At 43.5% G+C, this 18778-nt stretch overlaps 1 protein-coding gene and 1 long non-coding RNA gene across 2 annotated transcripts in view; one reads left to right on the top strand and one right to left on the bottom strand.

The window, feature by feature from the left end:
• MDGA2 (MAM domain containing glycosylphosphatidylinositol anchor 2) overlaps nt 1-5531 on the bottom strand; it is an 826450-nt gene extending 820919 nt beyond the window's left edge. Inside the window, exon 1 of the mRNA XM_087824881.1 lies at nt 5091-5531. Coding sequence (XP_087681007.1) covers nt 5091-5367 — 277 coding nt within the window. The 5' untranslated portion in view covers nt 5368-5531. The remainder of the gene's footprint in view (nt 1-5090) is intronic.
• A 1786-nt stretch (nt 5532-7317) lies between these two features.
• LOC107529554 (uncharacterized) lies at nt 7318-18258 on the top strand. The gene is made up of 3 exons (XR_001602463.2): nt 7318-7705; nt 17085-17309; nt 17459-18258. It is a non-coding gene; the product is annotated as an uncharacterized LOC107529554 (long non-coding RNA).
• Nucleotides 18259-18778: the final 520 nt, after the last annotated feature.

The following is an 18778-nucleotide window of genomic DNA, read 5'->3' as shown; positions in this document are numbered from 1 at the left end:
AAAAGCAATATCTGACCACAGGGTCTCTCCCAACTCAAACTGGGCAAAATTTACAACTCAGTGTGTCTTTATGCTTTTGGGTGAACCTGTCCATCTACATTCAACCCACTGACAATCTGAAATATCTTCCAGATACTTCCTTTCCATCTTATTTCCTGGTTCTCAATTCCACTAAGCCTTTTCTAACCAGCTACCACATGGGTGTCAATTGTATGAGATTGATATAACTTGAATTGAGTGAATATAGCTTACTCATTTGTCATACACGTGTGTTTGATAAATTTATTCTATTGCTTCTAGTGCATCCTGGAAGCTATTTAAGGAGAGTGCATTAACTATTTCAAGACACCAAGTCATTGGTTGATCTGGCTCCCATAAAATCTATCAGACATTTGCCCTGACCAGGTGACTCAGTTGGAGCATCACCCATACACCAAAAGGTCATGGGTTTGATTCCCAGTCAGCTCACTTACCTAGGCTGGAGGTTCAATCCCTGTTCAGGGTGTGAACAGAAGGCAACTGATCGATGTTTCTCACATTGATGATTGATGTTTCTCTCTCCCTCTCCCTCTGTTTCCCTCTCTCCCTCTCTCTCTCACTTCTTTTCTCTCTCTCTAAAATCAATAAACACATCCTTCTGTGAGAATTTAAAAAACAAAAAAAAAAACAAAATTACTCAGACATAAACTTTATTTTGTTTTTCACTTGTACTGGGGATTTGTCCTGTGTTAATACAATTATAACCTTTTATTAGCCTCCTTGGAAACTAAGCTTATGATGAGCCAAATGTAAAAATACAGTTTGTTACAATGGATACATTTTTCCTGTTTTAGCAAGACAACTGAGAAGTTTACAGGAGATATGATTATCAATATTATCATTATCAACACTGTCTCTAGAAAACACAGTTAAACAGCCCAAACAAATTACTACCAAAGAATGTCTTACGAAAAAAACTCCCCAAACTAGGAAAATGCTTGGATCACTCAGCTCTAGATATTTCCATAAAGGTACACATTATCTGGGGTTTTTACTGTGATCCTTAATGCTATGTTTAATCAGTTATCCCAAACCTAATTCGATGGGAGTGTAACAAAATTAATAATGCTAAAAATGGATACCAGTTGATGTTCACCTAAAGACTTTATTTTTCAGTGATGTTAATTGAGTAAAAATAAAATTAAGACAAAATTTTAAGAGTATTTTGAGGAAAAATTTTGTATACAAATAAATTTTTTAAATTCAGTAACTTAAGAAAATGGATTTTTAAAACTACACAAATATAAATATCTCCAAATGGAGATTATGCATCAAGATAGTTGACATAGCTGTCTAAAGAAGTTCACATATTTTTAAAAAATATATCTTTATTGATTTCAGAGAGAGAAAAGGAGAGAGAGAGAGAGAGAGAGAGAGAGAGAGAGAGAGAGAGAGAGAAACATCAATAATGAGAGAGTCACTGATTGGCTGCCTCGAGCCCACAACCCAGGCATGTGCCCTGACTGGGAATTGAACCCCGACAGCTGATAGCCTGGATCCTAGGTTGAAGCTCAACCGCTGAGCCACGCCTGGCCGTGGCCAAAATATTTTATTTTTTGGTGCTGCTCTGTTATGAAGAATTTTTTCCAGTCTTTCTTTCAGAAGTGTTTTCAAATAATTTATATTACTGGAATGCCACCTCTGATATGGAATGTGTAAGAGGTATACAGGGAAAATTTCATTTTTAAAATATTTTTAATGACATTAGAATTACTGACAGAGGGTAGACAGGCAGACATAAATTAAAGGATACTCTCCCTTACTCAAATGCCACACACACACGAATTTCAGCAATTATGCAGTCAGCTTGCTGAGCAATATCCCAAGATAAATGAGCATCAGTTCCTAGGTCTACACCAGAAACTTTTACACTTAAGTACTGCACATGGGTGCCAAGCTTATTGAGCACAAGAAGATTATAGTAACTCAAGACAACATAATCCATACATTCAAACAAATATTCTCAATGGCAAAAAAAATCTGAATGTCATGCTCAGTTTTCCAGCCAATAAGTGGAAGAGTGAAGGGACTGACTAGCTATTTCAAAAAAGAAAGGTTACAATGATATATGCCTGAGTTACCTATAACACGATTTTTATTTCCTCTTGAACCTTGCTAAGAAAACAGTATTAAGAAACAGTACTAATTTGTGTGTAGTATGGATGGTTTTACACTTGGAAATAGAAGCAAATAAGGGATACCGGGATATGGACTTTTATGCTAGTAAAGTTCCCATCTAGGTCTTTGAAGTCTCTGTATATAATTGCCCTGCTTTTAAAAAATATATATCATTTCCAATTCTCTTCCTGTAAAATGTTCAAAACACACTTTATAATCTTACACTAACTCTTATGTCTACATCCTTTACAACTTATCAATGTTTTATAACTAAATAAAAATGAACTGTTCTCTTCCCCATAAATTCTTCCACAAATAAAAATAAAACTACTTTAGGCTAAGAAAGGTCATGATTTACAAAGTCAAAGCAATGAATTTGAAGTATATACTAGTACTTCCCAGACTTTAGCATGCATCAGAATCGTGACCTGAGGTAACAAACACAGATTGCTGGGTCACACCCTCTGCATTTCTGATTTAGAAAGTCTGGGACATTGAGAATTTGCATTTCTAATAAATTCCCAGGTGAGACTGATGCTGAAGTTTAGGGGTTTCCACTATGAGAGCTTAACTTCTGTGATATGTAAAACATACTTGAAAAGTAATATATATTTTTCACCCACCTAATAGCTGTGACATTTATAACTACCAGAGATGCTGATTACTTTTCACACAAAACTGATTCTATTCTTAGCTAAGTTACTAATAACCACAGCATTATTAAAATAAAACAAAAAAATAAAAAATACCACCACTTCCATCACAATAATCAGCTCAGAACTACCTCCTTCCTTATTGTTAAACAACAGGGGCACAGGATTAATCGAATGCAATTGTTTTCTACTTGTCTCCATTCCTATATCTTACCCTTTTCCACTACCCAACATGAGCCTTGCCAGGACAAATAATCTGAATTACAGAAAGTGACGGGAAATGAAACTATGCCTTCTTTCTAACCCAGACAGTTCCAGCCACCCTGCCCCACTCCACTCCCAGTATTTCTCACCTCTCGTTATTTCTTACACGCATGTATATACACAGGATTAAAAATAAAAAACTCCTTTTGCTGGGATGATCTGAACCAATGGGAGAGAAATAAAGACTTGGACATGTGATAAAATGAATTAAAACTCTACAACACTAAGGCACAGCTCCTCGAGAAGGCTCCAACTCCAGCATTCCTCCATCCCCATAAGCCTGGCCACTCCTAGCTGTTCTGGACACCACAGTGTGGCAGAAGGCAAAGGAGCACTAAATGAATTCCTGCTCTCCTTGAGGCCCCACCTCCTACCACGAGCCAAGAGGTAAAACGTGCCTGGAGTCTCAGCATCTCTCTCATACATACACACACACCACCACCATCATCACCACCAAGCAAGCTCTCTTCCACTTGGAAAAGAGGGAATGGAGGGGAGAAATGAAGATGCTTAGAGGTGGGAGAAAGCGCAGGTTTCTCTGCGGGAGCCAAGGAGGTAATTAGGAAGACACAAAAGGGGAGTGGCAGGTGGAGGGCAGGCAAAGCCAGAGTTTGTAAAGTGGGGGAGGAGGTGTTGCTCCCAGCCACCTCCCAGCACTGCTCAGCCACTGGCAGAACACAGTGAAAATAGTAAAGGTCGGATCTCCCCATCCTTTCCCAAACTGCCATCCACAGCACACTCCCTGGCTTCTCAGAGAGTTCGAAGACGCAGGGTTCCCTGTTACCCACGCCCACTCCGCAGTCGAAGTCAGGTCTAGAGTGGGCAGGAAAAGGTCCCACATTTCCACGAGCACGCATGCCCTTTGCCCGGGGGCAGCCACGGACCTAGCACTGCAGTGGTAGGATCCAGACCTGGAAGCGAGACGGCGGGGGCCGCGGGCTGGATCTCCAGCGCGCATTCTCGGGGTATTGGCCCTAGGGGAGCTGTGGGCGATGTCTGGCCGGCTGTCCCCTCAGGGGCTGCTCTCCCAACCTCCCCACCACACCTCCTAGAGATCACAAAAGTTATTTTTCCTTGCTGGCACTGCCTGCTTGTCCCAGGAGAAGCCTCGGTTCAGCCAGAGCCTGGGGCTGTGTGCGAGTGTATCTTTCTGTCCCTGAAGCCAAGGGTGCCAACTGCTGACAGGCAAAGGAACCTGGACTTGCTCTTGAGGACTTAAAAATCCCCCAATTAACAAGCTCGCCCTTCTCCCGGCGCTGATCAGCCCAGACCTGGGCTTTTCAGAGAACTGAGGCTGGTGCAGTTGCCGCGAGCGGAGCCCCGTCCCGAGCCGCGCCGCGCGGACTCGGCCGTCCGCTCATTCATGCGTTTCTCATCCATTCACACAAACGGGTTCCTTAATTGCGTCTGACACCGACAATCTTGCCGCTATCTCCCCCTCCCCAAGTCCGCGCTCAAGGCAACGGCTGGTGCAGAATGCAACTCAGCTGTCACCCCACTTCCTAAGCCAGAAAATCAAGTCCTGTGAGCATGCACACACACACACACACGCACACACACACGCACACACACAGGTGGGGAGGAGGGGGCGGACAGCGACGGGGAGCTCACTGGGGTCACATTCGAAGCTCCCCTTTGGGGAAAACCGCGGCACCTACACAGCGGCACGCGAGTAACCAAATTATTATTAAATCAAAGACCGCTAGAGCTCGGGTTCCCGGCAGGGCTAAACCAGGAGCAAAGCCGCGCGCTCGCGGGAGCGCGGTGCCGCCGGCCCGGCCCGGCCCAGCCCGGCCCGGCGCGGAGCGGAGCGGCAGCCCAGGCGCCGCGGCCGCGGCTCGCAGCCCAATCCGCAGCGCGCTCGCCGCCTCCCCAGAGCTCCCGACAGCGCGAGGAACTGTAAATCAAATGCGCCCGGGAGGGGCGCGGCGCGGCGCGGCGAGTCGTGCGTTTTCGCTCGCCGGCGTATCTAGCCCAAGCATCACAAGGTCACGATAACGTCGCGGTTTCACTCACCGTACACTCCTTGGCCGGAGATCCCCTCCAGAAGGACTGTCAGCAGCCACACGAGACCGTACACTAAATCCATCTTCACGTGAACATGAACATATCCAGCCCCGGGGGGAAGCAGCGGGACCTTCCGGAGGCCGGCGGCCAGGCGAGAGCGCTCCGCTCGCGCCCGGGCCGCGCCGAGGTGCCCGGGAGCCGCTCGCCCGAGGAAGCGCCGTCCGTCCGTCCTTCCCCGGCGGCGGCCGTGAGCGGAGCGCGGCAGCCCCGCGCGCCCCACACTCATGCACGCACGCACAGACACACCGACACACACTCCCACAACACAATGCCCTGACACACTCACGCGCACGCCTCACTCTCACCGGGCGCCTGGGAAAATCGCAGGCGCTGGGGGCGCGGGGGGCGGGAAGGGAGGCGAGCGGCAGGCGGAGTGCTCCTCCGAGGAGCGGGCTCGGGCTCCGCGGCGGCGGCGGCGCGCCGGGCAGGCGGCGGGCGCGGCGAGGGGCCGGGCGCCGAGCGGGGCGAGCCCGGCGCGGGCGGCTGAGGAACAGGAAGTGGCCTCTGCCTCGGCGCGGAGCGGAGGTTTCCTCGCCGGGGTTCGTCTTTACAAAGTAACTCGCGAAGGTCCCCGGAGGAGCATCAAGCGGCGGCAGCGGCCCGCCCGCCCGCAGTCCGGAGCCCCCAGCCCTGCCGTCTTGCCGTCCCCCATTCCATCAGTTGCCATTGCGACGCCAATCCTGTCACACCACACAGGCTCGCATCGCCGCGCCGCGAGAGGAGGAGGAGGAGAGGAGGAAGAGCAGCGGGGCTCGGGGGCCTGGGGGGGGAGCACGGGGAGGGGGGAGGGGGAGGCGGAGGAGGAGGAGAGGGACCGACAGGGAGCGGAGCGTGCGCCCGGCGCTCTCTCGGCGCCAGCCTCGGCCGCCGCCGCCGTGCTCCAGAACAGCCTGTAGCGCCCCGCCAGCGAAAGGGGCCTCCGGCCGGCGCTCCGACCCCGGGAGCCGAAAGCAGAGTCCAGGCACCGCCACTTGCGAGAGGGAGAGAGAAGCAGAGACCGGATTCGCACGCCCGCGTCCGCTGCTCTCCGGCGCCGCGCGTCCTCTCCGCTCCGCGCCGCCCCCGCCAGGTGGAGGGGTGGGGGCGGTCGGGGCCCGCGGGAGTTTAGAGCAGGGAGCAGCAGGAAGGGGGACCCCGCCTAGGCTACCGCTGTGCGGGCGTCCAGAGGTGAGCGCGGGAGCGGCCGCGGGACGGGGACGCCGGGCTGCGCGGCCCCCCTCGGGCCCCAGCTGCGGCGGAGGTGCCCGGGCCGCGCGGCGGAGCGCCCCGGCTCCGCGCCGCCTGGAATCCCTGCCGGTGCGCGGGGCTGAGCGCGGCCGAGGCGGAGCGAAGGGGGGGAGGAGGCGAGGCCGGGAGCGGCGGGCGGGCTGCGGGCCGCGGGCCGCCGGAGGGGAGGCTGTGTGTGGTCACGTTGTGCGCTACGTGCCGAGAGCGCGGGCCGCCAGCCGCAGCCGGGCGACGTCAAAGCCGAGTGCGCGGCTCCCGCCGTCCGCGCGCCGCGCGGCTCCTGCCCTCGGCCTTCCCCGCCGCCGGGCGCTCGCAGCGGGGGCCGCGCCGGAGGCTCCGCGGCCCGGGCGGCCGGCCTCCCGGCCTCGCCAGGCCCTCCCGCGACGCCCCTCGGGCTCCGCGGCGGCTGGCGCCGGCGGTGTCCCCGCTGCCGCCGTTTGCGTTTCCCCGAGGAAGGGCCGGCGACCACCCTGGACCTGGGTCATTGCAGACGCGCCGTCGCTTCCCGCCGCCCGGGGTCTTCCAGGATCCGCTCCGCTCGACTAGAGGGCAGATCAGGCCAGAGCGCCGGAGAGCGGCTCCGTGCCTTCCCCATTTCTGTCATTTTTAAATGAAAATATGGCCATCCCAGCGTTGAAGGCTCCAGGGCAGAAACACTAGGAGTTCTGAGCTTAGTTCAGTATGCACTGTCTCCTACTAAAGTTAACTGCTTTGAAAATCTTTTCTCTTTTGGAGAAACAGCCTCACTGGGGCGGAGGAGCTAAAGAAATTCAGTTACAAAGCGATTGGAAGATGTAAAGCATCTTTAATTTAAAAAGGAACTAATGTAGAAATACTTCACCAAAAACTAATAGGGAAAAACTGGAAATACAGTAGTGGCTTGTGATTTGTTCCTGTAACCACAATACTTAGTGCTTCCTGCACGAAATGCACTTTGTTGAATATACTGTATTTTTTACTAATTCAAACAGCGTTGGGTAGGGAGGAGATTAAAATAGCTAAAAACATTTATTTATACATGTGTTACTAAAGTAGTTGCTATGGAAAATCGGGAGCATAATCATTTATCTGCTTCCATGACAGACACATAGATCACTGCAGGTCCCTCTCCCCCTACTACTGCTGCTGGGGGGAGGAGACTCCAAGCACCAGAAAATGAATAGTCCCCACTGTTCCCTCTAAGGTCCTTTTTCTCACTTAAGTCTATTATTGTTTATAGGATGTGATCTAGTGCTTACCCTCTGGGTTTACAAGATAAGAGGAACCAAGTGTGTTGATGGTCCCAAAGGGCGCCTCACATAGTGTTGAGACCCTTCTTTATGAAATGCCACTTTCAGGTAGGTAGACTTAAGTGTCACTTTAGGAGCAAAACTCAAAGTGTGGTATTTCTGATGGGGAATGAGTGAAGCTCACTCACTGGCCACCTTTGGTGGTGCTGGAGGGATTGTCCTGTTTCTGGAAACCTGTCTTTTAAAAGCACACATCCCTGAACACTGCAGCACAGCAGCTTCCAGCGGCAGTAAACTCCTCTCTCAGCTCACAGCGCAGAATGTATCTTGTCCACCCGGCGCTTATGTCCAGATTTTAGCTGCTCGTGTTCTGAAATAGTACTTCACTTCCATATGTGTACTGTCCTTTTTTGATTCTTACTTATGGAATCCATTTTTCTCTCTCTCAGTGATTTCAGGACTCTAAATTGAAGTATTTTATTATTTTTAAAAAATCAGTGTACTACTTTGACAGAGGAACCCAGTTTAAGTGAGTGTCCAGAGTGGTGATTACATTTGTTAACTTTCAACATTAAGACATAAGCATTAAGAACACAGGACCTTTCTTTCTTTTCCCTGTAATGCACATCTCTGCCTAGGAAAAGACCATACAGCCATGAAGCACTCAGCAGTTCCTAAGTGAGCTATTTGGAATTTGTAGAGAACTTAGACAACCCAATAATTTTACAATTTATTTCATTCAAGGAAACAGTCAGGTGTATTTACCCTGGACCAGACCTTATCCTAGATATTGAACATTTAAAGACATATAGGAAGACTCCTTTCTTTTAGGAAACACATAATCTAGTGGACAGGGTATATTGGTCGACACATGCACCACTACATCTATTGACACTCTAAGTGTTATATAAAGTCCTAGGCACAGGATGGCAAAGTTTTCATGCAACTGTTGATTGGGTTATATATCAGTAAGAATAAAATTTGCACTGCATTTAATATGTTTTTTTTCTCTTCCTATAAAAATGCTGGATAGATTGCTTACAGAAACAATTGGCCAGCTTAGTCAACCAAAGTTTTTGTTTTGTTTGCCTTGAAATTCAACATTTTTTAGGCTATCCTGAGCAAACAGGCATGATATATATAGCCACAGCTTAGCACTAGCTATTGAAGGCCTCCAGGTGGTGAGCCTGAGCTAAAGCTTAAGGAGAGGCAGAGGGATGGTTTAGTAGAGAGAAGGGGAGGAGCTCTAGAAAGCAGGTCCAAATGTTTTAAAATCAGACCCAGGACAGCCTGTGTGGCCCAGTTAGAAGCATTTCCCACAGGAGCAGTGTAAATAACTTCAAGGATCACCAGCTTCTTGGATTTTGCATAGTGAACGTGGATATTGCATAGAACCCAAAGGAACCCCTCATTCCATTATTGCCAGGCCCCACTCAAGAGTATTCTTCTGTCTCTGATGGGGACAGCAATGGACACTTTACAGGATCTTGACAAGTTAGGGGATCTCCTCTGACAGCCCTAATTACCTTAATGAAACCTTAGTTTCATTTTAAATTTCTGTCTCCATCCTTCAGTATGAGCATGGTGTTCCAACCTAGTAGCATGAAAGAGACAATGTCACGGAGTGAGTCACAGCTTGGCACAACATTCGTCCACAGTGGTAAGACAGAAATGAGAAAAACTAGTAACTCTGAAGATACAACTGAGTAGTCAATTTCAAAATGAAGGTGACAGATGCATCCTTTCTTTCCCATTTAGCCTCTTCCCACAAAGCAAATACCAGATCTTATATATTATTTATGGCTACTACCTGTTCCCCCTGCTGGCCCTTTAAATCACGCTGACTCCCACACACAGTACTCCCCTTCCAGTTTATAAAACCAAACAAGAATGTAAAAATCATCAGTGGTATACAGGAAATCTCTCAGGAATTGTACACCCTGACCGGTTGCCACAATACTTCCTCTGCTTGCTCTATTCTTGATCCTAGATTCCTGGCTCACATCACAGCTTACTGGGACTATAACTCACCCTAAGTCATCCCTTAGTTGGCTGCATATCTGAACCCCTGGCTACCTCTTTTATCCTGAAGGTAAATTTACTTCTGATGTTTCCAAAATCTGTTAAGGCAAGCTCCATTATCCTATGGCCCAGACATGCACCTGAAGCTCCAAACCATTACTCCCTTAACCTCTGTCTGATGGACTAGATCTCTTTAAAACTTACCCAGATTACAATAAAATTTGATTAAACTCTAAAATGGAACCATTTATGTTAGGTACACAATCTCCTGTGCTGGTAAATTTTCTCTAGCCAAATGCCTGTCCACCTAGTTTTATTTCCTCCTACTTAGTAAGATTTTCCAGCATGCAAGTCTAGAAAGCTAAGCAGCATCACATAGAATTGGATGTTTCAGAGGCTAGAGAGACATGATTTCCCATCAGAGAAACAGAGCATAGCATTAAAGAATTCCAGGTGCTGATTGTTTCCAGGATGCTGGGATAGGGGGTGGCAATTGTTAGGAAGCAGCAGAACCCAGACACTCGCTTTAAGTATGAGACAAGGGTTTTGTTTTAGGAAACAAGGTTATCCCTCAACAGGGCTTTAGGGAGAACAAACAGAGCAATGGGAAAGGCAACTGCAAATATTAGAAATAAGGAAGCACATCCAATCCCCACTGCATGGACTGAGGGACATCAAGAAGACACATATGACTTGAGGAAGCAACAAAATACCCGAAGAATAATCCCTGGAGGTAGCAAATCCAGGGTCCAAATAAATACGGAGGGTCTCAGGAGAGGCTGCAGATATGGATACATTTTGAGAGGAAGCCAAGGTAATTTGTTACCAGATGATGGGGCTAAGGTCTCAGATATACTGTGGCTGCCAGTGAGGAGTATCTAACAAATGGAGAAAAGTAGAGACAGAGGCAGAAAACTGAGGCAAAGGCCTTGTTATTCTTCATACTCTATCTTCAGCTTAAAAATAGCAAATTTCTGAGTTTTTCCTCAGTTGGTAAAGAGCATTTCCTCTCATAGGTTCTCCTTTCAAGACAGGCATGCTAGCCTGTAGTTCTAGACTTCCAGGACTTCAGGAACCACTCGTGTTTTCTATACAACTTGTATGTAGTACTCATAAAAAATTCTGAAAGCCTACTCTCCTATACCATAACCTTCGTAATTTTAGTTGCCCTGCCCTGGATTTATTCTGTTTCTGGCATGTCTCCCTTGAACTCTTCTTATAATTCTGACACTATTACAGGAACAAGTCCAACGCTGATTTGTTCCAGAATAGGAGCTGTTCAGTGCAGGACAGTGTGACGCAGTAGGAACAGGTCTGAGCTTTGACAGCAGACTGCCTTGGGCTTGAATTGCTGACGTCAGTGTGTGACCTTGACATTTCCCTTATCCAATAAAATGAAAAGAGCAAGAGGTTACTGACAGTTTTATATAAAGTAATACATATAAGATACATAGCTCAGCACCTGGCACAGAGTGCTCAAATAATATATTATCTTTATTCAGTGTTTTTCTTGTTTGTTGGAGAGCATTCATTTATGGGGCTAATAGCTTAAATGATTTTCATTTTGAGGTTAGCTGACAGCTCAGAACCTTCAGTTTTATAAGTATGATGAAGCATTTTTCTCTGTATGCTTTACTGCACTTGCTTCCATTCAAAGTTCATCTGTCCCATTTCTGTCCATTCACATTGAATTCTGACGTCTTCAGTTTATCTGCAATGGTTTAGCATTTCGGTGCTCAGAAGTACTTAATGCCTTCTCAAAATATGAAAATTTAAAAGTACAGTTCTGCCTCAAGATTATTTTTGAAAGTGCTACATCCCAGGATGTATCCTTGGAGAAGGCCACAGCTTAGCTATTGGCACACAGAAGTTTCTGCTGCTCACTACGCTGATTTACCGTCTTTTAAAAACACATGAGTATGAAGGGGTGCTTACATTTCTAGGTCACCGATAGCCAGATTAAAGATCAACCTCAAAGTCGGATTAGAAATCTTGTGTTGGAAATATAAAGAAACCCTCTGTTTCTGACAAAGAAGTGATTTGACTAAGCCACAGATAACATACAAAGGACTAGAAGAAAGTTGAACAAAAATCTTCCTCAAGGTTCTACATTTGGAGAAATTAACAGATGTGCATGGAATAGAAAATAAAAGAACGGAAATTTTGGCCGTAATCAAGTGGTGGGTTCAAAATTAGTCATTAAAATACTAATTATAATATAATTAATATAATATAATAATATAATAATATAAGCAAAATATTCAATATAATATAAATGGAACTTTTAACATTCTCTATAATTAAACTCAACCTGTTAACAAGCTACTCATCTTAGCTAGTGTTTGGGAAAACTCAAGGAAGCAGTCTCTTTTTGGTTTAAACTTAGTCCCTATGCAGTTACCCAGTTTTTCAGGGCTTCCCTCACATGCTCTTCTTTGCGCCCTCACCCCGTTTGTGGTTGGCTCAGGTTTTGTCCTGATGATAGGGAGAGAGGTGTCCTCTTCCATCCAGCTTCGCTGTCCTCCCCTTGGCTTTTTGGTGTCCGCCACATACCCTGCTGCGCCCACTACGCGCATCTTCACCCATTGGCTGTAAGTCATAAGGATTCAGATCCCACCTCATTTGAACCTCAGGCCTCTCCCAGACTTTTAGCCATTGAAATACTTTTCCATTCTCCTCTGGGGCCACCAGGAAAGTCTGAATCTCCTCACACGACTCACAGTGGAAAACCAAATGGCACTATTTTTCATTCTATTTTTATCTGAATATACCATGTGTTGATATTTCTACTCTTTTATAGAATCCCTAATCTGCACTCAGTGAGCATTTTCATCCAAGAGTTAAGGCAAGATTCAAAAAACAATCTTTCTATACCACAGAATTCTTAAAGTTTAGCAAGGTTGCTATTCCCCATGCAGCCCAGATAGGACAGGGGAGTCCCCTTCAGAACATGCATCTTCCGTCTCTTTCCTTCTCTGCTCTCTCTGTAGGTTCTACCTCTCTCCCCTACCACAAGCCTCCTACCAGGCCAGAAGATGTTCACCTTCCTTCTAAAGAAAAAATGAACCTCATTTCAATTTTGCAGTCTCCCTCTCTCTGGTTTATAGAAAGACTGCTGTGCTTTGAATCCTCCAAGCTAAAACTTGATCATTTAAAGCCTGGTTCTGGGAATTCCCCCCCAAAACCTTTATTCTCTCAAATACCTGACACTCCTTTTTTTCCTAAAGAGATGTTCCACTTCCATAAGTATAGAACCCCAGAGCAGCAAGAATTACAGGGAATCAGGAACACTGAATATAGGATCATATTTCAAATATTAGTCAGGGAGCAAGATCAGGTTCTACCTTTGGGGGATGGCCCAGTACAGCAAAACATTTTATGGAAGTTGAAAGCTCCGGAGCAGATCCAACGGAATGCCTGCTTTGGTGGGGATGGGGAGATTGTGTAGGGGGATATTCCAGAGGGAATAAATGAGAAGCACCTTTAAAGAGGGAGAAAAAAATCTTGTAGGCAGGAAATTATGAAGAGGGAAGTATCTCAGTGTGCCATCAAACTGGCAGAGAAAGTAAGAGCAGCCACAAAAACATATTGTAGCTGAGTCGTCTGATGTGGGTTAACAAGCAGAATTATTACAAGACAGGTGAGGGAAGAGGAGAGAAGATCAGGGAGCTGTACTGAGTTGGGTAGCATCCCCCCAACCACTTCCCAATTCAAGTCCTCAGAGTCTCAGAACTTGACCTTATTTGGAAATAGCAGATGTTATTAGTTAAGAAGAGGTCATGTTTGGAGTAAGGTGGGCCCTTAATTCAATGTGACTGATGTCCTTAGAAAAAAAGGGGAAGGTGAAAAAACAGATGAAACAAGAGAAAGCACCATGTGCCAACAGAGACAGAGACCAGAGAGATGCCTTTATAAGTTAAGGAACACCAGGTATTGCTGTCAGTACCAAGGGCCAAGAGAAAGGTGAGGAGCCGGTTCTCTCCCAATGCCTTCAGAGAGAGCATGGCCCTGCTCACAACTTCACTTTGAATTTCTAGCTTCCATAAGTGTAAGAGAATATATTTCTCTTGTTAAAAGCCACCCAGCTTGTGGTACTTTGTTACAGAAGCCCTTGGAAACAAATGGAGGAGCTTACGCTTGCCCCTTGGGTAAAAGGCTACACAAAGACCATTTGGCTGAGACCTCTGAAACCCCTATCCAAGATCCTGGCCTTTAGGAAGTTTTTTTCTAAATCATTATGGAGTCACACTTCCCTGTCTTAGACAAATCAAAAAACCTCAGTACTGCATGACTTTCCACATCTGTGAATTATACTCCTTACTCAGGACAATATTGTGAAAGTTAAATGGAATATTGTTTGTTAAAACATAGGTGACTGTGCCCTTTCTCAGGAAACCAGACAGAATCAGGAAAACTAGACTTGAAGGACTCCTGTTTCCAAGTTCACTATGATGCAGCTAATCCTCATGCAGAGGTGGGAAGCCTGGGATGTCCAAGAGAGGAAACAAAGAAGTTTGCTGTCCTCTGTTCTCCTGCCTCTGTCTGATGAACAGGCCTCTATTTAGCGTGAGCCTGGAAAAAAGAAACCGCTCGCTTTTTCTCTTGCCTTTTTTTTTTCCAACTTTTGTATGACCAGAAGGAAATTTGCCTCTTTTTCCTGTCTACTCCTTCAAGTAGAGCAACAGTTTTCAAACTTTATTTTTTAAACCACAATCTATGATAATATATTTACATTTTTAAAACCACAACCTATGATAATATATTTTACATCATGACTCAGTATACATACACACACATAAACACATATTCAAAACACCTGTTTTCATAAATCAATTATCTTTACACACCTAAAGTTTTTGATGTGTTCTATTCCATTCCATTCTCTTTCACATTATTTTATTTTCAAAATTATGGTCTGACCATAGTAAATTTATTCCATAACTCTTTAATGAGTCAAGCATCTTAGTGCAAATGCATGGCTTTTAACATGCAGAAGTATTGCTAAAAATAAAATTAAAAAATGAGCAAATTCTTTCTCTACCTAAAAGCCTGAAGAAAGCATGTACACTAACTCTCTTGCCCTGAGACAATAAATCTCTTGGTTAGGCCTAGGGCTAACTGTTAGAGACATATTTTGAATGAAATACTTCTTTGCCTGCTTTGTGTCCCCCGTTTTTTCCATTCAGTACAGTGTGCCATCTTTCCATGGTATTAAGAGATCATCTTCAGCAACATTTTTAAGTGATTGAATAGCACCTCAGTGTGTTAATGCAATGCAAGCATTTATCCAAGCTCCCTTTTGGGGACATTTACTTTATTTCAAAAGTTTACATTCTAATGGGAGGAGACAGAATAACTAACAATACACACATAAGCAAACAAACAATAAAAATAATTTCAGATTGCAATAAAGTACCTTAAAAACGTGATGTGATAGAATATTTAAGGCTTGCTGATTAGATTGGATAATAGCATCAGCAAAGTGATTTTGAGATAGACCTGAAGGATAAAAGGCCCCACCATGTAAAGAGGTGAGGAGAGATGTACAGACAAAGGGGAAAACAAGGGTTCTTTAAGGGTAATGCATTAAAGGAACAGGAAGAAGGCTTTATGAGAAGTAGTTAGGGACCAACTCATGAAGAGAACCCTGTAGGCCAGTATTTAATTGTCAGTGCAAGTGGAAGCCCCTAGAAAACTCAGGTATATATATACACACAGTATGGAGAGAAAGTCAGGGAGAGAGAGAGAGAAAGAGAGAGGGGGAGAGAGGGGAAGAGAATGAAAATGAATATCTGAAGAGAGAACAGAGGCGATAGTCAGCAGATACACTGGGTATGGCTATGACTTCAGAGTTAAAACAATTTACATACACCAAGGAACATGGATTATTTTTGAATGTATTTAGTTTTCACATTTATTTCAGTTATGTTTGTGTATATGTTGTACATTTTTGCAAAATTATACCTTATTGTTATAAATAAAAACTTGTTAAAAATTATATTTTTAAATTGGATATTGTTGGTATGTAGGAAAGTTGTTTAATTTTTGTTTACTAATTTCATAAGCAGAAGAAGTTGCATAGTAGGTCTTTTGTTCTCTTTGATTGTCTTGAGTTTACCAGTGAGTGAGCAATCATATAATCTGCTAATAAAGATAATTTCGACTGCTTCCTTCCAGTATTACTAGTCTCCGCTTCTCCCTTTTTGTGAGATTTCATTGGCTGGAACTTCCATTATAAAACTGAAACGTGTTAGTGATAACACGTTTCAGATTTTAATTAGCAAGCTTTTACTATTTCACTGTTCAGAATGACTTTGCGCATTGGTTTCAAGTGAATATTCAATTCCTCGTTTAATAAAATGTTTGTTTGTGTTGTTTCTGGTTATTGATGTTGTTTTTCTTAGTTATTCTCCTTCCTAATTCACAAAATCTGTATGGCTAATGAATTTAGCCTAATGCCTTTAGGGCATAAATTATAATTGTTTTATGATCATTTTAAACCTAGTTTTATTTAATAATTAGGGTTCTCCAGAGAAACAGAACCACTAAGATACATATGGATATACACGGAAAGATTTATTTTAAGAATTGGTTCATGTGGTTATGGAGATCAAGAAGGCCCACGAGAAAAAGGGACATCTGTAATATTTTGAAAAAAGAAAAAACACACACACAAACAACAAAAAACTAGTCTGAATTTTATTTTTTGTGCCATAATCATTAGGTTAACTTGGAAACTTGTAATCTTTGTGAGTTCCAGAATATTATAGCAATTATTACACAAAAGTTCAAAAGAGCTCACCTGATAGTCACCTGGACCTGCATATTTTTTGAAGGGCAATCCTGTTAGCCTATTCAATCTATGGAATCATAGTAAGTCATGTATTTCTTAACGTTGTGTTAGTGCATTATGAGCATTGCATTCTTAACTTTTCATTAGTGGCTTATTAGCTGCATGTCATTTAAATAGGGATTATCGTATTTAATTTTCTAAACTTATTTAAGTTATTGTCTCTACTTCTATTTTGTAGGCAACCCAAAATGACTGGTATGTTAGCTGAAAGTCATAAAGATTTCCTTGGCATGTATTCTTTTGGTAATTTTGAATGCTATTAAACTGTCCTTATTGCTTATAAGAGAACTGTAAAGATAATGATGGAATTACAAATAAAATATTTTATAAAACAAATTTCACTGTAGAGCAACAGAAATGAAACTGAGATGAATTCAACACATATTGTAAAATTTAAAAGTAGGAAAATTCTTGTTTCAAAATTTTGGAGAAAATACTCAGAACCATAAGGGCATACAGAATCCCTGTACCCAATATAAAGTGTATTCCTATTTCATTTATTACCAGCTTCATATTAAGGGAAAAAAATCAAAACTACAGTATGTGAATGGAAAGTTATTAGGCGGGTGGTAATATTAATTCATTTCAAACATTTGTTAAATCCCTATTCAGGAAAGTGTTACATTTGTATCAGGCTCTGACCTTAATTTTCTTGGTCCACTCTGGAGGTCACTTGCAGCTTTAATGAAGAATTCATCAAATGAATGAATGGCTTCCTACCTCAAACACCTCAGCCTGAGGGCTTTTTCCAGCTGCAGAAACACATTAAGTCTTCCGAAGGAGGTCAGAGATGTGGGGGAGTTAACATCCACAAAAGCAACCTTCAAACATTTGTTGGTAAATAAATACTTCAGTTTCCTCTCCCCTTGGTGGGAAAATTTCCTCAGCAAACAGTAAGACTGAAACTCAGTTGATGTTGCAAAAGTCAGAATCTCCTTTTTCGTTTTCAAAGACTGAATAATATTCTATCATTATTTTGCTTGCAGGACACGAAGAAACTCAGAGAACGTAGAATTTAGGTGGAGATGCAGAGGGTGGAGGCTCTGGAGGAGCTGCAACAACCCTCCTCACCATCCAGCAATTTTTACTGTGAGCTACAGAAAAACAGGTGTGAGAGATAGTGATCAGTAGAAACCATAAAATGCTCAAAAACAAGTGGCTTTGTTCTGAGAGCTGTATGCTTAACATTTTCCTTAAGGCTGTAACTCTCCTGGGGGCAAGCTTCCCAGATCCATAAGGATCTGTTTTCAGTTCTGGCAGAAATGTTTCCCTTGTTTTCAAGGGGACATCTGTGATTCTGGGGAAGCTTGCTAACCAACTCCTTCAGAGTTCGTTTGTTGTTTGCTGGCCTTTTCCTGCATATCATTCTATAATATTCTAATATATATGTACCATAACATTTTTATCCACTCATCTGTCTGTGGATTCTTAAGTTGTTTCTATATCTTGGCTATCGTGAATAAAGCTGTGATGTCATATGATTTCAAAAAATATCAATATTTACTGTACTTGTTTTACATATTTTATTCTATTTTTTAAATCTTCATGGAATTGTAATGTACATACAGAAAAGTGCACATATTGTAAGTGTATAGAAAATGACTGTTCTCAAGCTGAACACTTTTGTAACCAGCACCAAGCCAAAGCAGGCAGAACATTACCAGCGCTCCTCAGTCCTCCTACCACAAACAGTCCTGCTCAGTCACTAGCTGCACTCACAGACCTAAACACTATTCTAGCTTGCATGAGTCTCTTAAACAAATGAGACACATTCTATCATTTCGCCCCTACATATATCCTCTTTTAATGTGTAAGTCTAACCTGAAGACAAAACCATTTTCTAAACTCTCCATACTTTACATACAAATACACATAAAACTTTACCAAAAATGTTGTTAGCAAATTCTTCCCTCAAATAAATATGAACTAAAACTTGGTTTTAGTGAATTAAACAGAGATGTATATAATAAAGGACTAAAAGGCATATTTTTTACTATATGGGTTTAAACTAAGTGGAAGAGTAGTATCCTATACTCAAAGATCATATAAAGAAACATACTGACTTTTTGAGAGTAACTACCCTTTCCTACCATTAACTGGCTCATTTTGCTAAAAAACACTGCAATTCCATTAATAATATCTCTATATTAAAGTATTACATTCTAACTTTAACCTAAGTTTGCAAGTCATTGTTTTATTTGGATTTATGTCATAACCTACATTGAAAGTTTTATTTTCAGATGACTAGATACATTTTAGAATAATAATTTACTTTTTTATAGGATACATCTTTTGATTAAAAAACT

Source organism: Miniopterus natalensis, chromosome 1 (genome assembly GCF_054644295.1).
Source record: "Miniopterus natalensis isolate mMinNat1 chromosome 1, mMinNat1.hap1, whole genome shotgun sequence".
NCBI classification, from domain to species: domain Eukaryota; kingdom Metazoa; phylum Chordata; class Mammalia; order Chiroptera; family Miniopteridae; genus Miniopterus; species Miniopterus natalensis.
This window is presented reverse-complemented; position numbering and strand designations above follow the sequence as displayed.